The 24599-nt window shown below is 35.6% G+C and overlaps 3 protein-coding genes across 6 annotated transcripts; 2 read left to right on the top strand and 1 right to left on the bottom strand.

Moving 5' to 3' along the window:
- Positions 1-582: 582 nt before the first annotated feature.
- Positions 583-4700, top strand: LOC143446585 (uncharacterized). Its single transcript, XM_076946287.1, has 4 exons — positions 583-2433; positions 3253-3400; positions 3985-4091; positions 4240-4700. Exons 1-4 carry the CDS (start codon positions 2182-2184, stop codon positions 4492-4494), a joined length of 762 nt encoding a protein of 253 aa, XP_076802402.1. The 5' UTR covers positions 583-2181; the 3' UTR covers positions 4495-4700.
- Positions 4701-15634: 10934 nt separating this feature from the next.
- Positions 15635-20738, top strand: LOC143445560 (dynein intermediate chain 2, ciliary-like). The gene is made up of 16 exons (XM_076944742.1): positions 15635-15792; positions 16284-16346; positions 16614-16790; positions 16933-17066; positions 17381-17540; positions 17857-17958; positions 18122-18254; positions 18416-18575; positions 18754-18921; positions 19040-19163; positions 19310-19399; positions 19481-19568; positions 19705-19933; positions 20044-20146; positions 20233-20418; positions 20598-20738. The coding sequence occupies exons 1-16, from the start codon at positions 15763-15765 to the stop codon at positions 20703-20705; spliced, it is 2055 nt and encodes a 684-aa protein (XP_076800857.1). The 5' UTR covers positions 15635-15762; the 3' UTR covers positions 20706-20738.
- A 357-nt stretch (positions 20739-21095) lies between these two features.
- On the bottom strand, positions 21096-24478 carry LOC143445563 (PHD finger-like domain-containing protein 5A). Of its 4 annotated transcripts, XM_076944747.1 has the most exons (6): positions 23625-24478; positions 23300-23424; positions 23060-23083; positions 21845-21933; positions 21520-21605; positions 21096-21326 (listed from the first exon to the last, which is right to left on the bottom strand). In XM_076944747.1, the coding sequence occupies exons 2-6, from the start codon at positions 23349-23351 to the stop codon at positions 21224-21226; spliced, it is 354 nt and encodes a 117-aa protein (XP_076800862.1). In that variant the 5' UTR covers positions 23352-23424; positions 23625-24478; the 3' UTR covers positions 21096-21223. The 4 variants fall into 4 exon arrangements, 3 of the variants coding, with proteins under 3 accessions (XP_076800862.1, XP_076800860.1, XP_076800863.1); XM_076944745.1 differs by lacking the exon at positions 23625-24478 and having other exon boundaries at positions 23300-23610; XM_076944748.1 differs by lacking the exon at positions 23625-24478 and having other exon boundaries at positions 21186-21326; positions 21528-21605; positions 23300-23610.
- Positions 24479-24599: the final 121 nt, after the last annotated feature.

Here is a 24599-nt window from a genome sequence, read left to right as displayed (position 1 = left end):
TGCTACGTTTCCTTTTTTGACTTTATGAAACGCAGACACAGACAATATTTCTATTTTGATTTTTAAAGTTGGTATTTTGATTGATACTATGGGCACTAGAACATAAAAAGACGAACAATAATGAGGAGGTTGCACATGCACATTAAAAACTAAGTACAGTACTACAAATACATTACTTTTTAAGCTATGCCCACCGGTTTTGACTTTATATCTGACAACAGTTGTGGGGACATGTTCTCCCGCCCTCCTTGAAACGAGGTCCCTGTTAAATTGAAACTGCTTTGGAAAATGTATGTCGTGTAATACAACAAAATAAATATTTACCATTAGGCTTCCTTTCACTTCTATTTCAACTATATCTAACACGATAAATACATAGGAAGTTAAGGTAAATAAATCAAAGAAAACAATAAGCAAGACCATACTCACTCATTGCCTGCGGTTAAGATAAACTGAACACTAAATAGAATCGTTTGCACGGAGGTTCAAGAAACACCGCTACGGGCAACAAGCAATCAATGATCAGACAAGCGAGGCCTTTTAAGACTATCACACATGGCAGCTTTTTGTCAATGCAAAAAATTCGCTCAACAGATTAGGCAAAATCAGCACAGAGATTTCTCTATGTCGTGGGATGTATATTTATTTATCAGTGTATATGCTACACAGTTATCATGCGTATATGCTGGTGTGGTATTACACTTTACAGCTAAGAATGACAAATTAGGGATGAAATAACTGCAGCTGTTAATTATTATAGATTTAATACCTTATTGACAAAGCTTAAACGTATAAAGACTACTGTACTGCTTACAGGAATTTGCTGGAAAAATGATAAAAATGTGCTTTCTTAGCAAAGCAGCAAGAGACAAGACTACCCTTCTGTTTGCCCAGGGCTGCTATTCATTAAAGCACGAAATGGTAGATTATAGCAGTAGAGAAACGTTGATTGAAGTCATTGTCCTGGTAGGCATGCACATACAGACAACACTTGTTTAATAAAATTAAAAACACCTCTTATAATAATTAATCAATCATCCATTACTGACAAAATCTAAAAAATATTTCCGACACGTCCACTAAATTCGCCGAAACGAGTCTTGCAACAGCAACTTTCTCTTGATCTGATATGCATTTGAAGCATGCTCGAGTACCAACAACCCTGGTGACGTCTCATCCGCTCCTCGAACGGGTTTTTTGAAAACGGTTTAGCCAATAGTTCGTAAACGATAAAAGATAAAGCAATTTCATTCACGTTTTCGGAATCAGTGTCTTTTTATCCTTTTTTAGAAAATATGTCGAAAATGACTTCAATTCTTCTATAAGCAGGGTAGTCCATATTTCTTAGATTTGTCCTTATTTTGAAGGTCTGTGTCTTAGAAAATATTTTTGTCCTTATTTCTAAGAAATGTCTTTATTTGCACTTGCGTTCTAATTTTTGTCTTATTTATAGGGCGGAGGTCCTTATTTTGGGCATTTCGACATCTTCAGTATACCATTTTGCACCAAAAAGAGATACCAAAATTAAGAACATGCAAACAGTCTTTCTTTTTTTTGGAACATTGCACTGTTTAAAATAGTATTCTTCTTTCGTTTCCAAGTGATCCTTATTTTTCAGTACAGACCGATGGCAACCCTGCCTATAAGCATGATCACTCAAACACACACTGTATAAGACAAGCACCGAGGTGACTCCAGTTCAAGCAAGAAGCAGTTAGTGATCAGTCAAGCGAGGCCTTTAAAACCATCACATGTTGCAACGGTCTGTTTAATGGGAGAATATGTCTAAAACCGATAAGGCAAAATCAACACAGATATTTCTCCATTCAGTGCGGGTTGTATGTTTGCTTGGCTTAGACAACGTTGTTCATTGCATTTCCTTTAGCTATTGCGCATTTATTAGATGTATGTGGTGGCTTTAGAGTTAGCTGAGTATGACCACAACTGTAAGTGTTGGTTTGGATGAATAACTTAACACTTTAATAATGTTCAAACTTAAAATGACTGACTAAGTAAACATCATTTATTGCTTACAAGAATGTTACTAGAAAAATGAAGTAAATGTATTTACTCAGTTAAGCAGAGAGAGGCACAAACAGCCTACCTTGCTGGTTGCCCTGGGCTGTTATTCAAAGACGGTGATTCAGAGCAGTCGATCAAAACGTTGATTTTTAAGTCATTATGAAAGTGATATGTTCTGGAATGCCAAAAACTGGCACAAAAACTTTAGCCAGTGCATTGAAAACACTCGGTTATAATGTCTACGATTTTGAGGAACAAGTCTTTTACATTGGTCGGGATTTGCAGAAGGTAATGGACGAGGGCTGGACTGCTGAAGATTTACGCCGAATTTACAAAGGTGTTGATGCTGTCACTGATGTACCCGGGTGTACCTTATGGGAAGAATTGTATCATGCATTTCCAGAAGCAAAGGTGAGGAATTGGTTTCATCCATTCGTATTATGTTGAAATTAAGAGCTTTATTTAGATTTCAAAATGATTTTGTTAAAGTATAGGCTGCTACATAGGCAACTGTATCTTTTCGGACAAAATTAAAAACGCTTGAAATGAATGTTACGGTCATAAATCTAAACGCAATTTTAACTAAGTCATATTAGACAAACTTCAGTTTTTTGCAACTTTAGATTTAAATTTAGATTATTTATGCAACCTTACGTTCAGTAAGTTCACTCTAAATCATTAGTTTGAATTTTCATCTACTGTACATACTGCATTTTTTCTTCACTTATTGCTTTTCCTTAACAACGGATTGCTTTACGTTTGCGAGATTCTTGTGTTTTTGAGTGTTAGCCGTCCTCGGTTTAATAGAAAATATAAGCAGCAAGAATGTTGATAAAAAACTAAACTTACAATTGATACGACTTACATTTGAATAAATGCGTTAACATAATGTGCTTCTGGCGAAATAGTCATTTTCTAAACTTAACCGAAATATCAAATATTATTTATCACGACGCAAGAAAAATTATAGCTAAAAGCCAGACTTGATAATGCATGCAATAAAAACCAAGATTGCATTTACCTTAGGTTAACGTTTGAAGGCCAGTTTTTATTATCTATCTCACTAACTTACGCTTTCGTACCTTCACAGATAGCAGATTAGCATTACTAACGCAATCATCAGACAAATAACCTATAACTTACAAATACTTTTTACGGCTGCTGCCCAGAAAAAACTATCTCAGATATAATTACAGACTTTAAAAAACGTCATTGCCCTTTAATTTGCAGGTAATTCACACGGAGAGGTCATCCGAAGAAGAATGGGTGCGAAGTTTACAAAAGCAACTTGATGTGATGATGGCACATCAATCAACAAGATGGCTGATGCAATTTTCCTCTACCGGCAGACAAGTTAGACGTTTCGTAAACGCGGCTTGTAAGAATTTTATTTTAATCTTGCGAAAACTTATTTTGTATTGTAACAAGTGAAGGCTTTTTTCTGTAGTTGTACGTTGACATAGCAATCATATTTCGTTTTCTACATATTACTTATAGCAGGGGGGGGCAACTTCTTCGGTCGGCGGGCCTGATATGAGAAAATGAAGTACTTGGCGGGCCGGATTCCTGAATAGATTGGAACGCAGCTTTGTCTTATTAATGTTCATGGTCGAAAATGTTTGCTCATAAATGTATGTAGACCCGAACAGAACAAGTAGATTTATGGCCATCTTTCTCAGGTTGGCAAACTTGGACTTATTCAGTGACGCAATACAGGGATTGCGGCAGAATGTGGCCGCAGGCCACATTATCATGTAAGACCGGAAACTGTCTGCGGGCCGCTCAAAATCCCGTCGCGGGCCGGATCCGGCCCGCGGGCCGTATGTTGCCCACCCCTGACTTATAGTTACTTGGATAATTTTTTTTTTCAATTTACCCCGCTATGTACTGTATACATTAACCAATTCAAGTTTGTTGCGTTATACGAGCACATTATTAGGCCTGCTATTGCTTCTTTTACAGTTCGCTTGCAAGCGTCCGCATTACCGCTTTCTCCATTTTACATAAATCCTTTCAACGCTTCACTTGCGAAGTTGAGATACAGAGAGCACAATGCCAATGTTTACGCGGTTAGTACATGATTGTTACACAATAATTGTTTTCGCAATCTTTCTTGTTTTGGTTTTTCGTATGCGTCGATGTCAAACAGTTTGCCGGATGTCGGCATAACTTTTAATGCGTTTACTCTACAAAATTTACGTTAAAACAAAAATGCAGGTAACGTCGAGCGATAGAATTCTTCACTTCAAGTTTAAGGACGGTTGGGATCCACTGTGCAAATTCCTGGGTGTACCACAACCTAACAAACCCTTCCCTCATCGTAATAAAGGAGGAGAAATCGCCGGTGAAATCATTGAAAAATCTCTGGTTTTCGAACAGATTCGAAAGGAACTTTTTGTCACATTGCCCTTGCTTGGGGCTTTTCTTTGTGCTTTACTGTACTATGCATGCATTCTGCTTGGATTTATATGACGTGTGTCGATTGTGCTGCGTTGGGAACTAGTCTTTAGATTTAAAACGCCGTTATTATAAGACGCAAATTAATTATGGGTGGTTATTGTGTTTTTCATAATAATTATTATTATTCAAAACGAAGCAAAGAGTAGCTTAATTTTGTTTGATTGCAATACTTTGTAACGATTTAGTATTATTACGCAATAAAACCTCTGTTGATTTCATAGATTTTTTCCTTAGATTAACCAGAATAAATCAATCAAATAGAACGGAGTAACGTAGCCTACATGTGATAAATACGTGTCAAGCCAGTGGATATAAATATGACTCTGAAACCAAATTGATGACAGCCTGAAAGTTTTTCAAGTAAAAAAAGTTTTAAAGCGTAAGCTCAGAAAACACTCAGCTGAAAAGTGGTACGCATGTGCATATACGTTGCGTGCACCTAGGGTTACTCCTTCAAAGTATACCACACATGCCAAGTCTGCCAACTCTCTCGTATATGAACAACCAAAACCTTACAGATGTATTCAGGTGCTAAATGGCCACGTCCCTTTGTTTGTTTGAAGTTAGCGACTGGCAGGATCTTCCAATCACTACATTAGCAAATTATTAACAAAAATCTCAATACACGACATTTGGTTGTTAAACAAGTATTATGCTGCAAAATAATTTTTTACCGTACTTTCTACCGGAACGCCGTTGCGGCAATAAAATCTGTACCAAAACGGCTTTCCGATTCACTTTCGCCACTAATTGTCTCCATTACAAACCACAAACAATGCATATGGTTATACACTAAAACTGTTAACATCATTTTCTTAAAACCATCTTCTTCGTATTATAGCTTTTTGAACGTGACTTCTTTCACAAATCGTATTGCCAAATAACGATGCAATTTTTTGGAAAATATTTCGTTTTCGCTCAACGTTTTCCGTTATTAGTCGGCTCGGTAGCCGATTTGTTAAAGTGCCGGCCCGTTTGCGGCGAGTATATTGAACAGTTCAACAAATGATCACAAAACGGCAACAGGTAACAGCAGTTTCGAAAATTCGAGAGAAAAATTTGCAATGTCGTATTGTATTACACTGTATTGTTTATGTTTTTTCATTGTCTGCGTGGGAACGAAAAATAACAATAAAATGCTAACCAATATAGCGTATTAAAATTGCAATTAACAATTTCACCAGCAAACGATGAGCGGGTAAAAGCGACAAAGCCCGAAGGCATAAATCCTGCAAGAATAATTTAATCGAATGATAAACATGAATAATGGTTAGCCACTAAACCCAACATACATTAAATAGTTAAAAAATTACAACAGCAGAACAATGCTCACAAACATATGTAGTAAGTTATATAAAGTTGGATACTGAGGCAGTGCGGTAACTAAGCTACAAATACTTAAATAAGCTAATAAAGCAAACTTGTAAGGATAAACTTAATGATATAGCAAATATACTAAGAGACATGGTAATTAGAAGAACGATTGCCATTGTTGTACTGCAGCCTGCTGTTTTCTATAGCGCCCTGTTATTGTTTAATGTTATGTAATTGACAGACTGTTGTCGGTAACGCTACACTAGACTTGACTAGACTGCTGTTCATGTCGTAATGAACTGCAGGTTGTGATTGTTCGAGTAACACCCAGCTGTTGGTTGCTGCTCAAAACTGGACAGTTTATAGAACCATAAGCCAACTTTCATGATGTAAATATAACTTACATTATCCTTGCTCATACAACCAATCTTTTAGTATTTTTTTTTCTAAAAACCAATGTACAATTTTCTTGGAAAAAATCCACATCAGCTGTCCACTTTGCAGCCAGTCAGTCATCGAACAACAAACAATAGCAGGGTGCTATTTTAAAACAGAAGGCAGCAGCATTCACTCTTTTCTTTACAACCCCGCCTCGTAAAGGGGCCCTTACTCCGGTTCTGTGCGTTTGACTCTAGTAATTTCAAACCATTGACCAGAGCGAAATAGATACATTCAACAGTGTAATACTGGCTTGCATAGCTCAATTTAATTTGTTAGAACTCCAAAACGGCTGACAACAATGTTTTTATTTAAATATTTTACGCACCATTGCGTACGTCATTATTTGATGTTTATTATTCTTGTGATTTTGGTAGTTATTTCTATGTTGTTTATTTGGGTTAGTTCCTCTTTTTGGAGAATTATGATTACCCACCTAACTTTGCATCGTTACGATTAGCAGATTAGTTACAGAAACTAAAAGGTGGTATAAAAGATTTCGGTAGTGTAGTTGTTACAGCGCCAGATTAGCGATAATGCGAATTACTGCCAGTACACTGATACACCCGCGACTGAAAGGAACGTCGGCTGTTTTGCCCTACAGCAGGGGTGACGAACCTATTCGATGACGCGGGCCACTTTGTCAGTTACGGCTGAGCAAGCGGGCCGCACAATTTTTTTAACATTTTGCATAATAATTAGCATTCAAGCACAACCGCTTCATTTGGCAGATTTTTAGCTGCTCCCGCGGCCGCAAAAAATACATCGATTGAGTGCGGCAATCTATTGAAGACATACTGCTGCGACTCAATTGTGCTATCAGCTTTTGATATCGCATTGCGCAAAGATTAGAAACAGGTGAAAGAAAGTTCAAGACTGCTGGTCTCACCGGACGCTTCGTTCAAGACTGCTGGTCTCCCGGACGCAAAATTTAACCCTAAATTCCGGACATGTCCGGAATTTTCCGGACGGTATGGCAACCCTAAAGACCTATAAGTCCTATATGCCTTGCATGTATGGGCGTTTGTCAAATCGTTTGGTGGGCCGCACAAAATTGTGGTGGGCCGCACAAAATTGTTTGGCGGGCCGCATGCGGCCCGCGGCCCGCAGGTTCGTCACCTCTGCCCTACAGGAATGCTTGCTTTCAGTGCGCCAATAAATGAAATACCAAAGTTTGCGCTACGCCAACGTAATACATGTAATAGTAGGGTTATACAAAAAATAAGCCCAAACGGCAAGTCTGTACCAGAGAATTGGCGCAGAAGCCAACTTTCTCTAGGCTATGACAAATCCGGTGCATCATACAACTGTACATGCAAATTTTGCAGCAGGGTGTTTTGATATCTTGCGTACAAAGACGCATATATTTAAATAATGGCGTGCACTGAAGCCTCAATTCTTTATTTATTATTTATTGGCGTTGAAATAATCAGGTTTTCGTGGTTTATTATAATTCAATATGAAGATAAAAAAGCTGGACATGCACGATGATGAATCTTGTGTGTGCAAGTTCTAAACTTTAATCTATGGCCACTAAATAGATTCGCTGCCGCATTTGGCATTTGTTACACTTCAACCCCTTCGCCATGTCCAGTGTTCAGTCTAAACCATTGAAATTTGAACAAAATCACAACAAACTAAAAAGCTAATAAAAATACAGTATACTGATATACCGGTAATAATACCATAATCTGTCAACCGAAAACACACAAACACTAAAATACAAACTCAGTAACTAGGTAGCCCTCGACTGCACCTTTATGAACAGTTTGTATGATACACTGGAGATGTCCAGCATGCTGAAGGAGAAAATATCCTACCACCACTGGCATAAATATGAGCTTCAGCCTCTTTGACATGACAACACAAAATTGTGTCACAAGAAACAAGCATACAAATATTGCAAGTGCAAGCCAACAACTTCCCCATCGCGGCAATTAGCTTAATTCGTTAAACTAAGAATTAAGCTAGGCCTAGTTAAGGTGGAAATTAATTAGAATTGTAGTATCGGTATGATGAAAACATAGACCTTAATCTTTTTGACATAAATGTGACTGTGCTAAAATGCAAACTTTAGATCTAGGTCCTTGCAGAGTTAGGCAAGGCCAAGGGCACAGTAAAGTGTATTTTTTATGATGTTTGGTAGCACACTTCTGGTGCATTAATGAATAAATTTTCTCTTAGCTGAATTTTACATACAGTAGAAGACTGGTTAATGACTATCCTGTTATCACGACCACCTCCACACACCACGGAATGTCCAACTATTGCAATATATAACAGTCAGTTTAGCTCCGCTATCTAGACCGTGAGCCCAATAAAGTTTGCATGAAACAGCTGATTGAACCCGCCAAACACGACCATTAATCCATTATTACAGAAAAATTATTATTAAAGAAAAGTATTGAATCATAAGTTCATAACTAATTACAGCTACGTCCTAAGGATGTAGGTCTGTATTTTAGCGGTTGCTTGCATGTGTGCACAGACACAGGTTAGTGCATGGTATATGCATACAGAAAACAAAACTGCAGCAACAGTCAATATTGTTCAACATTTTCTAAATGGTTTCAAAATGTGTAAAAGATATGAAATCGTTTTTGAAAAAGAATACTGCCCATCTTGTAGGTTCTGAGTATGAGATTCAAAACAGTATGTACGAAATTTCAATAGTTGCATTAAAACAAAAATCTATCAAAAAGTACTTAAAACAGAGTAGAAAGTGATTAATCCCTTATCACATTTACACTAAACTCCGTTTATTATGGCCACTTTGAAACCAGATCATTTTGGTCATAATATCCAAATGGTCACAATAACTAAATTTACTACAGTACTGTTTAACCACATCAGAATTAATACAGTTAGGCTCATAGTAAAAAACAAAATCAAGTTTATAATTTATTTCATTAACATTAATTAGCGACATTGGAGTCAACGTCAATAAGTGAAGTGAAGTGAGAATATATGTTGTACAATTGTCACTGTTATGTCGCAAAGTTGACACGAAAGTATAAGACAAAACTTGAAAGTGATGGGAAAAGTGGTTATAATATCTGAAGACTGGTCATAGTAAACGCAGAATTTTAAATGACAAAAACTTAGCAAAACAGGGTTTTACCTTATGTACTAAATCAATAGTGAACTCACTTTAGAGACATTTTAGAGGCATTTTAGACATTTTTAACACATTTTAGAGTAAGCCTCACTTAACACAACCTGTTCTCAGCAACAGACATAGTGGAAGTGTAATAGCAGTCGATATTTTTGTTGAAAATTTAAAAATAAACGTCCAATTTCATGGAAACTGGTTAAATGACTTCAAGGGTCTTCGCATATCCGTAAGCAAGAGTTTGGATATCTGTGAATGATGCTTCATTATCTTTTGCTGCAATAAACTTGAATTTGAATTTTCTTAAGTTGGAACCTTTAGAATTGGGCTATTTCATCTAGCGTTGTTTTGATTAGTGCAGTATGGCAGTTTATCACTATGCTTTCTTTAGTGTTGTGCCTTATGGTATTTTTGTTATAAGTAATGTACTGGGACTGAAAGTGTTGCAAAGTATCATGATAAATACCATATTATCATTCTTTTAGCTTGTTATAATATGTGTTAACATTTTTTAATACCTGGTATAGCTAGAACTGTCTGGTTAGTACAAAACACCAGGAGCATGTCTGTATGTTTATCAAACTGTGAAAGGGTGAGGTGTTTTGGATTTTGTCCTAATTATTTAACTCTGTTTTAATCTATTTTTGTTTCTTTAGTTCACTTCAGACATTCCAATGACAGAATTATTATATATATATATATATACAGTATATACATATGGATACAGTATAATATGATTGTATTGTATGTCACTGTCAGTAGGCTATCTCAATAAAAAGCTGTTCGAAAACATGACTATAATCGTCACATCTTTAACAGTTCGCTTTTTTGAAGGTTTGGCATAGTCTTGGTGCTACGCTTATAACAATAGAAATTTGTGTGAATATGTAAGGTTTGGTGGATTTTCTTATCAGTTTCAGAAGTTACAAATATTTTGAAGTGATATTTTTCAACACACCATATAAGATGAGTTTGCCATTGATTGGTATAGCAGTTCTTTTGCCATTTGCTATTTATGGTGTCTATTCACTGCTGAAGGCTTCACACTGCCACGCTACTACAAATTATGGCAGGGCTGAACATTTTTATGGCTATCATGATTCACCATGGAACACCAAAGTTCAATACACAAGTCAAGAATGTGTGATTTGCTGTGATAGTGAAGCTGATCATGTGATTCTGGACTGCCGACATTGCTGCCTGTGTGAAAAATGTGCTAACAAATTACAGAGAAATGGAGATCCATTATGCCCCTTGTGCAGAGGTCCTATAGATAGAATTATAAGAATATATTCATCATAGGTTTGTGGCCAAAGACAGATTATTGAAAAAACGCAAAATTGGGTTTCGGTGAATGATTTATAAATACGATAATCGACCACCATCTATTTCATATTAACTGTCATCCATTTGAAAGTTTCAAATGCTTATATGTCATATATACTGGAATATTATGTCTTCTAAAATTTCAGTCAACTGCTATAATCTTCACACAGAAGTCATTTATGATGAAGCTCTCCTCTGCTCAGAAATATTGCATCCAATTCAAGTAATAAGCGGCTTGTGAAAAGTGTCATACGTTGTTGAAAAGTCAAGTCGGTCACCCAACAGTACTCATAAATCTTTTGGTTCATTTTACTTAATGATACTGTTTATCAGGGGTCACCATACTACGGCTCGCAGGCCAGATGCGGCCTACAAAATTAATTTGTCCGGCCAGCCTCACTGAATCACAAATGAGCTTATTGTATCGTAGCCTATTGAACAAAGTGGGAATTTGGCATGTGATCGTCGGCTTTTGTGATTATAATCATATCGCCTGATAATTATCTGGCCCTTTGTGAAAAATGTTTTGTGACGCTGGCTGTTTATTAACCTTCTGAAAACCGAATGGCCAGTACTATCATTTTGATTTCAAACAAAATTTGTTAACAATGGATCAAAATTGAACTTAAAGTGTATTTGTAAAATTAAAATGCAAATTTGAAGTTAAATGTAAATTGATGTGAAATGTGAACTTTGTAAAATGTAAATGTAAGCTTAAAATGCATTGTGTGTAGTGTTTGTATACCTTAACTAAAAATATGTCATATCTTGTGTGTTGTTGCGTATCTTCTTATTATTGTTGTGTATTATTTATAAAATTTATCAATATATTGTTAACCATCAAAAGGTCGGTTTTTTAATTCTTTACATATATATTACTTTGATTTCTCATATAAAATACTTCCATTGTTCTTTTTTAATGTGAAAAATAATCCTATTTTTAATGGCTTTCTTGCATTTATAACTTTTAGCGCTATTTTTTGTGCTGTTTTATTTTTCAAATACTATTTCTATTTGCATGGTGAGAATTAACTTACCAAGTAATGAATATAACAGTAATGAACTGCTTTTTACCAACAAAGAGGTTTTAAATGCTTTTAAAACATTTTGCAATGTATTTTATGAAAATTTTGTAAATAGTTTTTCGAGAGTGTATACTGTGCTTGGCGATCTGTCTTTCTACCAATTTTCCCATTTCTGTAGAAGAAATTGAAAAGACCTTTATTCGTTGCATCTTGTATATATTTCATAAAAACATTATGATAAGAATGTAACATCTAGTGAAATATTGATGATTTTTAGTTATCAGAACTCAGTGCTTATCGTGATTTATAGAGAAAAACTCAATTGAGCTGAAAATAACAATGGTGTACTATAGCAAGAGTCAGTGGCGTTGCAGGGGCAGGGAGGGACTGCCTTGGGCAACAAATAAACATGAAATACTCAATTACTTCTGGTACATCTTCAACGTGCGTGAATTAAAGAATTTTTTAAAGCAAGTTTTAAAAAAGCGATTATGTGGAATTCTTTTTGACAAATTCTTGTTAAATTTAATGCAACATGTTCACAAATTCGTGTTGGGTATTTCCAGTTTGCCAATTTCAAGCTTTCCAGCAATTAATATTTCACCTTCATAAATATGATGTAACATCGATTTTTATACAAAGAATATACATTCCTGCCGCTGATGTCATCTCACAGATCAGGATATGACCATTTACTAACTAGAGACAGTGAAGAACCATATAAGTGCTTTGCAATATCATCTCTACCAGTGCCGGAACGATTTCCTCAAGAGCTCAAACAAGACAAAGCTTCGGGCGAAGAGTTGCAAATAGACTCTTTCCGAGTTACTGCCTGGGTGGAAGATTTTTTCGATCGCCTGTAGTCATACTTAACAATGGAAAATGTCGACCCACTTTGATTCTTTCTTAAATCACAAGCATTCTGACCAATGGATTGTAAAGATTTCGTTCAAGACGTCATATCGGACAAGTCCACCACCGCGACCGCACTGCGGACCCCAGTTTGAGAACCACTGGTCTATACTTAACAATCGAAGTTGTCGACCCACTTTGATTTTTTTTTAATTTCAAGCGTTTTGGGCCTCACATTGTAACAATTTCGCTCAAAGTGAGTTTCATATGAATTCCTTTGCGCAATAAAGAACACATTTTAAAAATATGTTGCCTAGTTTTTAATTCACAGCGCTTTCAATCTTACGCACTGGACTTGTTCGATTTCAGCGTAGGATGCGACGTAAAATGCTGGCATCTGTGGCGCGTTTGCGTGTGTGACGTAATTATCACAGTTATTGCTAACATCACTATTTACCCTCGGGCAAATTGTATTTTTAAAGGACGGTATTTGTATCAGACACACATACTTTTTTCAACAATGAAGGATGTAGTAATTCGTACTGACCACGCATATATGTCGAGCTTTTTAGCTCTGGTGGTCGAACTAATAAAACATCTGGAAAATTAATATGTGTTTAATCTCACAGTATGTAAGTCATACCTTGGACAACTACTAACCAGCGATTATTCACGCCTTGAGATGAGATTCGTCAGTATCGAGAAATAGCCGCGAAACAGCATTAACTTCATCATCCATCTCGCTCGACTAAGAAATGACAGTTGCAAAGCTGGCATGTAACACTAATGGATGTTACTGTCAAGTAGCGCAGTGCACATCCACGAATCATTACCGATGTAACAATTCGGTAACCCGCAATTTGGGTCCGCAAATAACCCGTCATATCAAACAATTCCAGTGCGTAGGATTCAAACCGCTGTAAAGTGAGAATTAAATAACATATTGTCAAAATGTTTTCTTTATTGCGTAAAGGAATTCATATGCCACTTACCTGAGCATTAACGTTACAAAGCCCAGAACGCTTGTAATCTAAAAATGAATCAAAGTGGGTCGGCATTTTCCATTATGAACAATATAGAGTTATAGACGATCGAAAAAATCTTGCCACCTACACAATAATTCGGAAAGGGTCTATTAGAATTAGAGAAACAAATTATCCTTTACTGAAGGAATTGCATTTAGGGTAAGAACTCTGAATGCGATCAGACGTCCAACATTTCAGAAAACCGATGAAAGCCATTTGGTAAACTTTCAATTCTGCGCTCGAAAACTGTTGTTTTGGCCATCATTTTGTGGTGTTTAGCGCAACACAGTCATGCCACATGGCATTATCCCTGTAACTTTTCGGACTTCTCGGCACATTACTCACATATAATCATCATTGAGGGTGCTATATAAATGCTTGTGCTGGCAGAATGTCACAGGATGTATTATGTTTCACTAGTTCAAGTAAACGTTTTAGTTTGAGGTTTCATCCAACTGTATGTCTGCAAGTTTTGCTGACAGAGGACACATAGCCTTGGAAATGGAAGTCAGGTCAAACGGAGTTTATTGACGCAGATATCTCACAACCAGAGATCGCTGCAAATTAACCACGATATAACGAATGTAATATCGGTCACCCCAACCAAAAAGAGCTGTTAAATCAATAGAAACCTTTTAGCTACGCATATTTTTGTGGAGTAAATAACCGACACTGAGAAGTTTTTTTAGATCTAGGTTTGTGACAAACTTTATTTTTAAACAAAGAATAGATTTGTTTTTTGCAATGTCTTTGAGGGTCCTTTATAGACGGTTAGTCTAGTCTAGTCAGGCTACTATGATAGTATAATTTAGCTTATAGTAGGCCTACTTACAATTGTAAAGTATCCTATAATGTGATAGGCTACGTGACAAGCTGCCGTTGTTTCTTCTATATGGCTCCGATAATTATCAGACTCCTTGAAGGCGCGTGGCAAGCCATACAGGACAAAACTAATCATCGCACAGCCCGCTACAATCGCGAGCGATTTATGCATTAACAGAATGTAGTGGTGGGATCCTGGCCTCACAGGCGGCTAGAATCTTGAACTAGTGCAGAACAGGAATCTATGCTCAGGGCCGGGTAGAGCCCAGTATGGCCCCGGGCCAGTAGATAAACTTAGGCCCCTGTAAAAATTATGTAGGCTATGCTTGTAATTCCTAAATACCGATTCATAAACAGCCAGTTGCTAAATTTACAAACTATGCAGATATTGTTCATGCACAACGCATTTATTCTATAGCGTAATTTAAATTGTGTAAAAATTCAAACATCCAAACGTTTGCTCATTGAAAATTAAACTTGTTTGACTAAATGTTAAAACTGTAAATGCTTCACAATATTTTTTCAGAAGAATCTTCTTATAACTTGTGTTGTTATAATCAAAATATGTGTAGCCTACCTCTTGCAGAATGAGAGTTTAGATGTAAAAAAAACAAGACAATTTTAGGGGCCACATCTTGCCCAGTGCCCACATGGGCACAAACAGATGCTTAGCTTTGGCGCTGTTGGAATTTAAAATCTAAATGGAATATAAAATCTATAAAAGCATAAAAATTCGTATTTTTTGTAAAATGCCTTTTAACCTTTATATTATTTCTACTGTACATGCTCTCTTTATCGAAGCGTGAAGATAAATGTGATTTGCAAAAAATAGTCCTCATTAGTGGTCCTCAGTCCTGGGAAAAGTTTTCCACCTGACCTCCGCCCTCTACACTGGCTTGTGTATGCTAACTAAAATCCAACCGTAGTTTATTTGGCGATGCAAGACTGCGTATCTGTTCCGATCGCAAATCGTTAAGAATACTGCGCAGGCATGGAAAAACGCGCATCGCAATTAGGAAATTAATTAAACGTAAAGAAATCTTACACAACTTTGACGTCTTATTACTTCTATAAAACCGCAATATGCTAAAATTTAGACAACAAAATTATACAAAAGTTTGCTGTCATTTAATTTTTTCTGCTTGCAGTGATTTGTTTATTAGATTTTAACTTGCTTTGTAAAAATCAAACTATGCGGTTACCACGCGGTTGTTATAGTTACAGAAATGTAACGCTTGAAAAGTTTAGAATTCATCCCAGCAAATGGTCCAGTGGTGTTAACACATTTGAAGTAAACGCTGAGTAAATGTTAAAACGGTTAAAAAACTGTAGGAGTTTGCACCGTACTTGGTAACCAAAACACAAAATGCCACCGAAAATTCCTAAATCAGTTAAGGTATGGTACATATAATTAGCGGTATTTACTTTATTAGTAAACAGCTATAAACAAATACGGTACGTATATAGGCTACAGGTACTAAGCTCGGCTAACATACTGTACTGACATTGTCTTCCACATAGGCCTACGCTAAGATTAGGATAGTATTAACATCAGAGCAGTAAGGTTAAGCCTTAAGCTTAGGTCTACTGGTAGACCTAGTAGATTGTCTTGTTTCACTAAGATAGTGATAGGTTGACTAGACTGCATTCATTGCATACTGCGCGGTGGACATAAATTTCATACCTATGTAATGCGTGGTTGATAAATTTCCTTAACTAAATTTCCAGTTTTGAAAACATTAATTTTGCCAACACGATTTAGTCTACTTCCGATATATTTTTATGTAGGTTAACTTTTTTGCCAGATTTCCTCAAATTCCACTTCACTAACGTCAGAAAAAACTAAACAAAAATGCTACCTCTTGGTTATATTTTGTTTTGTTTCAGGGTCCTGGATCTACGGTTGGTGCCAAGCCTAGTAAAATAATAAAAGGTCGACAAAAGCCAAGAGTAAGTTTGTATTTAATGAATGTTTTGCTTATTTTGTTATTAATTTCCTTGCCTATTTATTAATTTCCCTACCATCATTTCCCTTTATCTTCCGTTTGTTGTTTATACTATTTCTTTATACTATTTTAAAATTTTATATACAACATGATGTATAGTCTATATGTTTAAAAATCTTATTATTTTTATGGTTGATTTTAACCTGCATATGATAATTACAATTATTTATCTAGTTGAGTTTTTGAGAAAATACTTTAAATATAATATCAGGAAGAAGATGATATGACAGTAGATGAATATGGAGAGGACTATGTTCACGGCAGAACTTTGGTTAGGCCTGACGATCAACTGGACCTGACAGAAACAGAATTGAAAGAAGAATTCACTCGTATTTTAACTGCAAATAATCCACATGCACCTCAGAATATTGTTCGATTTAACTTCAAGGTTCAAATTTTCTTGTGATGTACATAAACACATGTTGCAATCTACATCTATTTCCATTAAAACATACATTTTTTTGCTTCATTTGTAAAAGCTCAATTTCTAAATGATTTTGAAATAGTTTGAAAACTCCTCCTATTTATAGGAACGCAGCTACAAACAGACCTCCCATGTGGAACAGATAGCAATTCACTTTGCTCTCGATGGCAATATGCTACACAAAGATAGTGATGAGGCCAGAAGACAAAGAGCAAAAGCTGGCATGGGAGAGGCCAGAAGGTTTGCAACTGAATTAATCTAAAATTAAAGTTTGCAACACCAGGTTTACTTGTTCATGTTTAGTTTTGTTTTTTGTTGCTGATTGACCATATGTATTCAGTCAACCTCAATCTTTAAATTACTGTACTTGAGTTTTCTTACATATATATGCTTTTCTACGTCCTACATATATATACAAGAAATTACATTTAGCTTATGTAACGTTTGAGATCCCGATCATTAATGTATGGAACATGAAATTATATTATACATCCCCAGCACTGACTATGCTGAGATTATTTTTTTCTGATTTACTGATTGTTTTGATCGTTTAGCGAAATCGCTCTGAGTGAAGCTGGTGAGGAAGAAGCCGGTGATGGAGAGGAAGGTGAAAAAGAAGAAGCTGCAGAAGCTCCTCCACCTAAAAAAGAATCCCTCAGAAATCAATTTAACTTCAGTGAAAGAGCATCTCAAACTTTTAACAATCCATACAGGGTAAGTGCACTGTGTTCTTGATTTGGGTAGTTCATTTGTAAATTTATATTTACATTTTTTTTAGAATGTCATGCTACCTAACCCACATACATTGCATAATTTTTGACTGTTAACTCATACGTGTAAGAAATGGTGTTACTACTCATACAATTATTAAAACTTCAAAATTCTGTAGGTACTATATAACTACTTGTTATATTTAGTTATGCTACATGATACTTTTAATGTAAAATGTCTTAAAGTGTTGGTTGGAAATATGTAACAACAAGATTGCCGATTAATTAATTAATTATTCGTTTTTTTATTTTTTGAAAAGGAACGAGGTACAGCAACAGAACCACCACCACGAGCTAACTTCTCTTCAACAGCCAATCAATGGGAGATTTATGATGCTTACTATGAAGATTTGCAGAAACAAGTGAGATAACGTTTTTATTAGTAATTCATTATTATTAATTTTTTTATTACATTCCCTTTTAAAACTTCATCAGACCTTGCTTTGGATACAAATTTTATTCACTGAATAACAAATTTTTTTATAAAATATAGGATAAACCATTATTTTTGAACGCAATTAACAGGAAAAAGCAAAAGACAAAACCAAACAAGTTCCCGCATTTAAAAAAGATGATGACAAAACCAAGAAGAAACTTGTTGCCTTGGAAACTACATCAGATGATATTTCGAGAGTCACAAAAGCCTCTAAAATTGTTGGTAAGTAACGTAACAGGTCTAGCCAAAGTTGTTTTTTGAATATGTAATGAATGTAAACTGTGTTTCAAATAACATTGTTTTGTATTTGATTGGTTTTGATTATTATTAGTATAAGACTGTGGTGACACATTACTGAGGAAGAAATTTATTCCAATTTTCAGAAAGAATGGTCAATCAAAACACATTTGACGACATTGCTCAAGACTTTAGTTATTTTGAGGATGCTTCTGATGAGTTCCGTGATCAAGAAGGTACATTGCTTCCACTCTGGAAGTTCAGTTATGATAAGGCAAAGAGATTGGCAGTCACCTCCTTGTGCTGGTTAGTAATTACCAAAATTATATCATTAATAGTTTTTAATAGTAACTTGTTAATAACAATATTTCAAACTTAAATCGCTAAGTTCAAAGAAAACTTGATTTTAATTTAATGTGATTTGTAATCGTCAAGCGTATTTTTATTATAAAATTTACTTAACAATGGCCACTTTATTTTACAGGAACCCGAAACATGTCGACTTATTTTCCACTGGCCATGGTTCATATGACTTTACAAAACAGGGCCGTGGAATGCTCTTGTTTTATAGTTTAAAGAATCCATCCTATCCAGAATTTATCTACTCCACAGATAGTGGAGTGATGTGTATTGACATACATCCTACCTACCCGTAAGCTATTATTGATTTAGTAAATGACATATTATATGTATTATACGGACTACATTGCACTTTTTATTAGTGGTCTTGGTCAAATAGGTAGTTAACTGAAGACGTTTCCCTATGCTAGGTATCTGATTTGCGTTGGTTTCTATGATGGAAGCGTAGGGGTGTTCAATGTTAAAGACAAACGAGCTGGTCCAGTGTACAAAAGCACTGCTAAAAGTGGGAAACATACAGACCCTGTGTGGCAGGTAAGTGTTATGTGAAATATCTTGTGAATCTTTGTTTTCCTTATTGGAACTGTAAATGTTGCAAAAATCTTTTGGTCATATTTTTGCTATTTGATTCAAGTATTTCTCTGTTTGACCATTAATTGAGTGTTGCTTTTCATTTTAAGGTAAAATGGCAAAAAGACGATCTTGACAACAACCTCAACTTTTTCTCAGTGTCTTCTGATGGAAGAGTGGTATCCTGGACTCTAGTCAAGGTTGTGTTAACAGTCATAGAATTACTAAAATGTTGAAGCATTTGATTTAAGTTTCTCACTTTGTTGCCATTTGCATTGTAGGATGAACTTATTTATGCTGATGTCATATCATTAACTGTGGACGATGTACCTGCTGAAGGCCCTGATGGAACTCAACTGCAGTTACTAGGTAAATAGAAAGAAGATTTTGCTGTCTGATTTTTAAAACAATGACCATCCCAGCGACATGTTAAACATAAAAGATAATATCATAAGTTATGAATTTCAAAGAGCTTTAGTATTCTTTACTTACGTATTTTCAACAGGATGTGGGACTTCTTTTGACTTCCACAAAAAGATTGACTACTTATTCCTTGTTGGCACGGAAGAAGGAAAAATTCATAAATGTTCAAAAGCTTATTCCAGTCAATTTCTTGACACGATCGACGCTCATCACATGTCTGTTGATGCAGTTCGTTGGAATCCGTTTCACCCAGATATTTTCATTTCATGCTCAGCAGACTGGACTGTAAAAATATGGGATCATAACTACAGGTAAAAAGAGAAACAGTGGTTAGCAAACAGTATATTCCACAGCATCTTGGTAATTTTGATAGAAAAGTAAACGCTGGTATCTCTTGTTTTCACTAAAGTTTCTATTGCAGACACCAGGCTATGTTCACCTTCGATTTGAACAGTGCTGTTGGAGATGTTGCTTGGGCTCCATATTCCTCAACTATTTTTGCTGCTGTGACGGCTGATGGAAAGGTAGATACTTTCAGAACAGCTGTATTTTTGGCTTGTTGCATAGCTTGACTTTATGAAGAATGCTGACACTATTTTATCTTTTCTAGATTCACGTGTTTGACCTGAATATCAATAAGTACGAGGCACTATGCGAGCAATCTGTTGTGCAAAAGAAGAAGACCAAATTGACCCATGTCGAGTTCAATCCAGCTCATATGATTGTAGTAGTTGGTGATGAAAGAGGCTATGTGACCAGTCTGAAGCTTTCACCAAACTTACGAAAAGTTCCAAAGGTTTAATATTTCCTTACTTAAATGTGTCTAAGAAGTTGCTGTACATGAAGCTACTCACCCAGTTCCAATAAACTCTTAGAATATTTTAATGATATTTTTTGATTTTCAGTAATTTTATTATTCACTAAGTAAGTGCATATTTTGTCATTAATAAACTATTGCCTATTGTATTATTACAGAAAAAGAAAGGTGAAGAAAGTCAAGGAATTGACCATGAGGTTGAAATTGCCAAACTTGATAAAATATTAAGTCTCGTTCGTGAACCAGACAACAAGGATAAGAAGTAAAACACCTGTGAAATTCACATAGTATCAATCAATCCATCCACTGTATTTCAACCCATTAGCTGATGCAAAGCATTTTTAAGCAATTCCTTATGCAGCCATCACAGATAATAAACACAATATTAAGATATCTTTGCTCTAGTTTTTTATTATGCCCAAGTTAAGAACGGTTACAACTCCAAATCCATATCAGAACATGCTTTGTTCTGAAATAACAACGGCTCTGGCTACTATTTTGTAAAGTTATTTCCCATGTTTTCTCTTTTTTATATTATTTGCATAGTTTATTGTTGATGTTTTTTAATAAACACATTAATCCATTGCTAATAACAGAAAACTTGCTTTACAAGGATGTATTTACCACACTAGTGTAGAACTTAAACTTGCTATCACAGAAATTAGTTAGAAATTAGGAAAGTGTTATTTTTGACATTTGATATGATGACAATATGGTAAATTTACAAAGGCATTAGTAAGAATGAAGCGATTGAGATTAAGCATGTTTATGGCAAGGAATGAATTCAAATCAACTGTTCATCTCTTTCTAAAACCAAACTTCTTCCTTTCATAAAAAAGATCCATTCTTGCTCCAGCAATGTTGATGACTTTGGGACAGCCATCTCTCTGCAAATATATTTGCAATAAAAATGCAGTTCTATTGTGAGTTCCGACATCATTACACTCAATGAAGTAGCATATCATTAATTACTCCCTGAGCTGTTTAATTTTATTAGTATTAATCTTGCAAATATTTTTGGTCCTTAAAAATATTATTTTACTCATGTAAATTACTTAAAGCGCAAACAAGACTACAAACTTTTTTACATCTTTTTCTTGAATGGTACATTCCTTGCAATAATAAGCATCAGATACACCTGGTCGGCCACAACGCACACATCGACCCTGTAAAAGTATCATCACATAGTATTACCTTGATGAAGTAAATAGTATCTCTCATTTAACAATGTATAAATGCTGAAGTAATTTACCACAAGTCTGCAAAGGTTGATAATGCCATCAAAGTGCCTGCAAAGTTATTGAACATATCTAATATGAGTCTTAACACAGTAAGCTTTTAAAATGCAAATGCTATATTGTTAAATGATGCAGTTGAATACCAAAAACGCAATGAAGACACTTACCTGGTATGCGCCATAATTGCACTCATCACAAATCCTTACCAGTGTACAAGGTCGGATAAGAGAATCACAAATTACACATAGACCATCACCTGCAAAAAAAAATTGTAAGAAAATCTAACCATTTTTTATAAAAAATATACTTGAAATCGTAAATGACTAATTTCAACTATATGCTGTGAAAACTTAGACGTGGGATACCATTTTTTCTTAAAATAGGACTAGCCAAAAAATTAACCTTTGGACCAACAAGACTTTAAACGTCCTTAATCTTAGTCAGAACAAAAAATTAAACCCTACCTAAAAATACACAGGAAAGCAGTTTGCAAGTAGCCTTCAGAAATCCAACTACAATACGATGCCTCCCAACCAGCTTTCAGCTATCACCTAAGTTTTCTGTTACAAAGTACTTTTACTGTGGTTATACTCATGTATTCTGATACACAGTACATTGCCGTTTTTAACCAAAAGCCAATCGTTGGAGTGCGCTTTATGCGAGTGATCTACAGTATACTCTCCACCATAACACACTTAAAGTGAGCACCAGTAGTAAAAAGAACAAAGAACACCACCCACACTGGTGTTTGTTTTTCCAAAGCGTTATAAGGATAATTTGTTTCAATTTGCATATCATGTACGGAAAGGTCAAGCAACATGATCAACGAGGTAAGTTGTGCACCATAACAAAATGTGTGGCACATGGACACACGAGATTCACATGTACGCGAAATATTTTACTCATCACGTCGATTTCTGGTTAATAAACAAAGAAAAACAAATTTATAATAAATAAATAAGAAATTAACGCTTCAGTGCATGCACGATTTCTTTTTGAGAACTGTCATACTTTTCAGTTACAATTGTGCATGTGCCAGTTTCTCAAAAACTAGACATCACACATAATTTTTAGCATTGCCACTTTATTCCAATAACAAGACTAAAGAAGATTTTTATACATGCTAGTCACCGCAACCTTTCCTGTTTCCATAATTGCAGCTTAGGAGTAGCCTAAATTCAGTATAGTGTAGTAATATGATTGTTATCTAGCATTTGATCAGTTTTATAAAACTGCCACTTTTTCTACAACATAAAGTGTTATAAAAACGGCGAAGGCAAGTTGGCTGAATAAATAAATGTTATTAGTATTAGTCTTATTTTAGGAAAAACATGGTACTAGGCTATTAATATTGGAGTATGAATAAAAAAAAAGATATTTACAAGTCTGACAAAGTCTTCCAATAGCTGCAAAACAAATTTACGTTGAATTAATATAGGCCTAATAATATCAGAGCATTGTGATAATAGGCTAATGCTGTACTGATGGTGGTAACGCAACAGTATGGTTTCATCTTAACAATAAACAATTCAAACAAAAATAAGCCAATATTAATGTAAAACCTCTATCATGAAAAATGACTAAGGTAGTTATCAACATGATTACATGAGAGTAAATCTTACCAACGCCAGGCTGTTTGCGGCACATGATTAAGTCTGGTTGATGCTTAGCCATATTCCTTCACCAGCGACTCTGCCAGGCCAAAGACCGTTGCTTGTCCCGTTAGTAGCAGTAAACAGGTCGACGCCTTGAGTAAATCACAAACAAAGCACAAGTTATTAGTACATTAAAAACAAAAACGTCTGATAAACGGATTAATTATGAGTTGATGTCATGACGATCAAAAACGTTTGTTTTTAATATAGGGGAACTCCCAAAGCCGACACCAAAAAAATCAGAAGAAAGATTTAGTTAATTGCAGTACATTTTCATGATTTGCTTACTTACTTTTCTTAGAGCCTAAGTTATCTGGTACCGGAAAATTGCCTGTTGCTATGCACATAACAAGTTACCAACTACTGCCAAGTCCAAGCCCATTACTTCTAAATAACAGTAACCATTAACTAAATCCATAACGGATCAGTTGTCGCCCGGGAGCCAATATAACAAAAGTGAGCATCTCGCAGCCCTGTGCTATGATCAGAATTTTTTAAGATCGATAATAAAATTACCATCATAAAAATCCATGTCTTAAAAGACAGTACGCGTATAAGCATGTGAAATATTTAAACGGCTACTTTCAAGACATTGTGGGAGCCCACAAAAACATCCTTTTACTGGGTTTCCGAGTTCTTGGTCGTGGCCCTCGGCGTAAGGGTCAGACTTTAGGGCAATTTAACTCCACACAACGAAATCGAAGGGGTGTTCATCACACTAAACACCAAAACTTTACTTCGAAATTGCGTAAGATTACGTCGCAAACAATAAGCTGCGCAAGTCCTCGCGCTTTTGTTCCGTGAAAACGTATATCTAGACTCAAAACCAACGATTATTTGCATTAGACTAAAAGAACTACACTAGCTTGACTACAAGTAAAGTGTTCGACATACAACAATCCTTCATTTTGTCAACTGCCCATCACATGCAGCAGGCTCGTACACCACTTTGATTACTGGAGAAATTGTCACGTACTGTACTGACGTCATCATTGGATTGAATTTCTATTGTGACGTGACGCCATGAAAAAACTGAAACGCAAATATTTAATAACAGACTGATCGCTTGCCTTATTTTTTCCGGGTGTTTCTGCCAGCAAACCTTGAAAAACTATCGTAGACTTATGTTATTTCGAAGTGTCAGAATGTTTTATACAACAAAATTTTCGAATTTGCTGTCTGAAATTTTCATGGTATGCATATTCACTTGTAAACAGCTAGCAAAAACTAAAGCACTAAAAGACTGCCAACTACAATCCGAGTCGTT

Source organism: Clavelina lepadiformis, chromosome 2 (genome assembly GCF_947623445.1).
Source record: "Clavelina lepadiformis chromosome 2, kaClaLepa1.1, whole genome shotgun sequence".
NCBI lineage: Eukaryota > Metazoa > Chordata > Ascidiacea > Aplousobranchia > Clavelinidae > Clavelina > Clavelina lepadiformis.
This window is presented reverse-complemented; position numbering and strand designations above follow the sequence as displayed.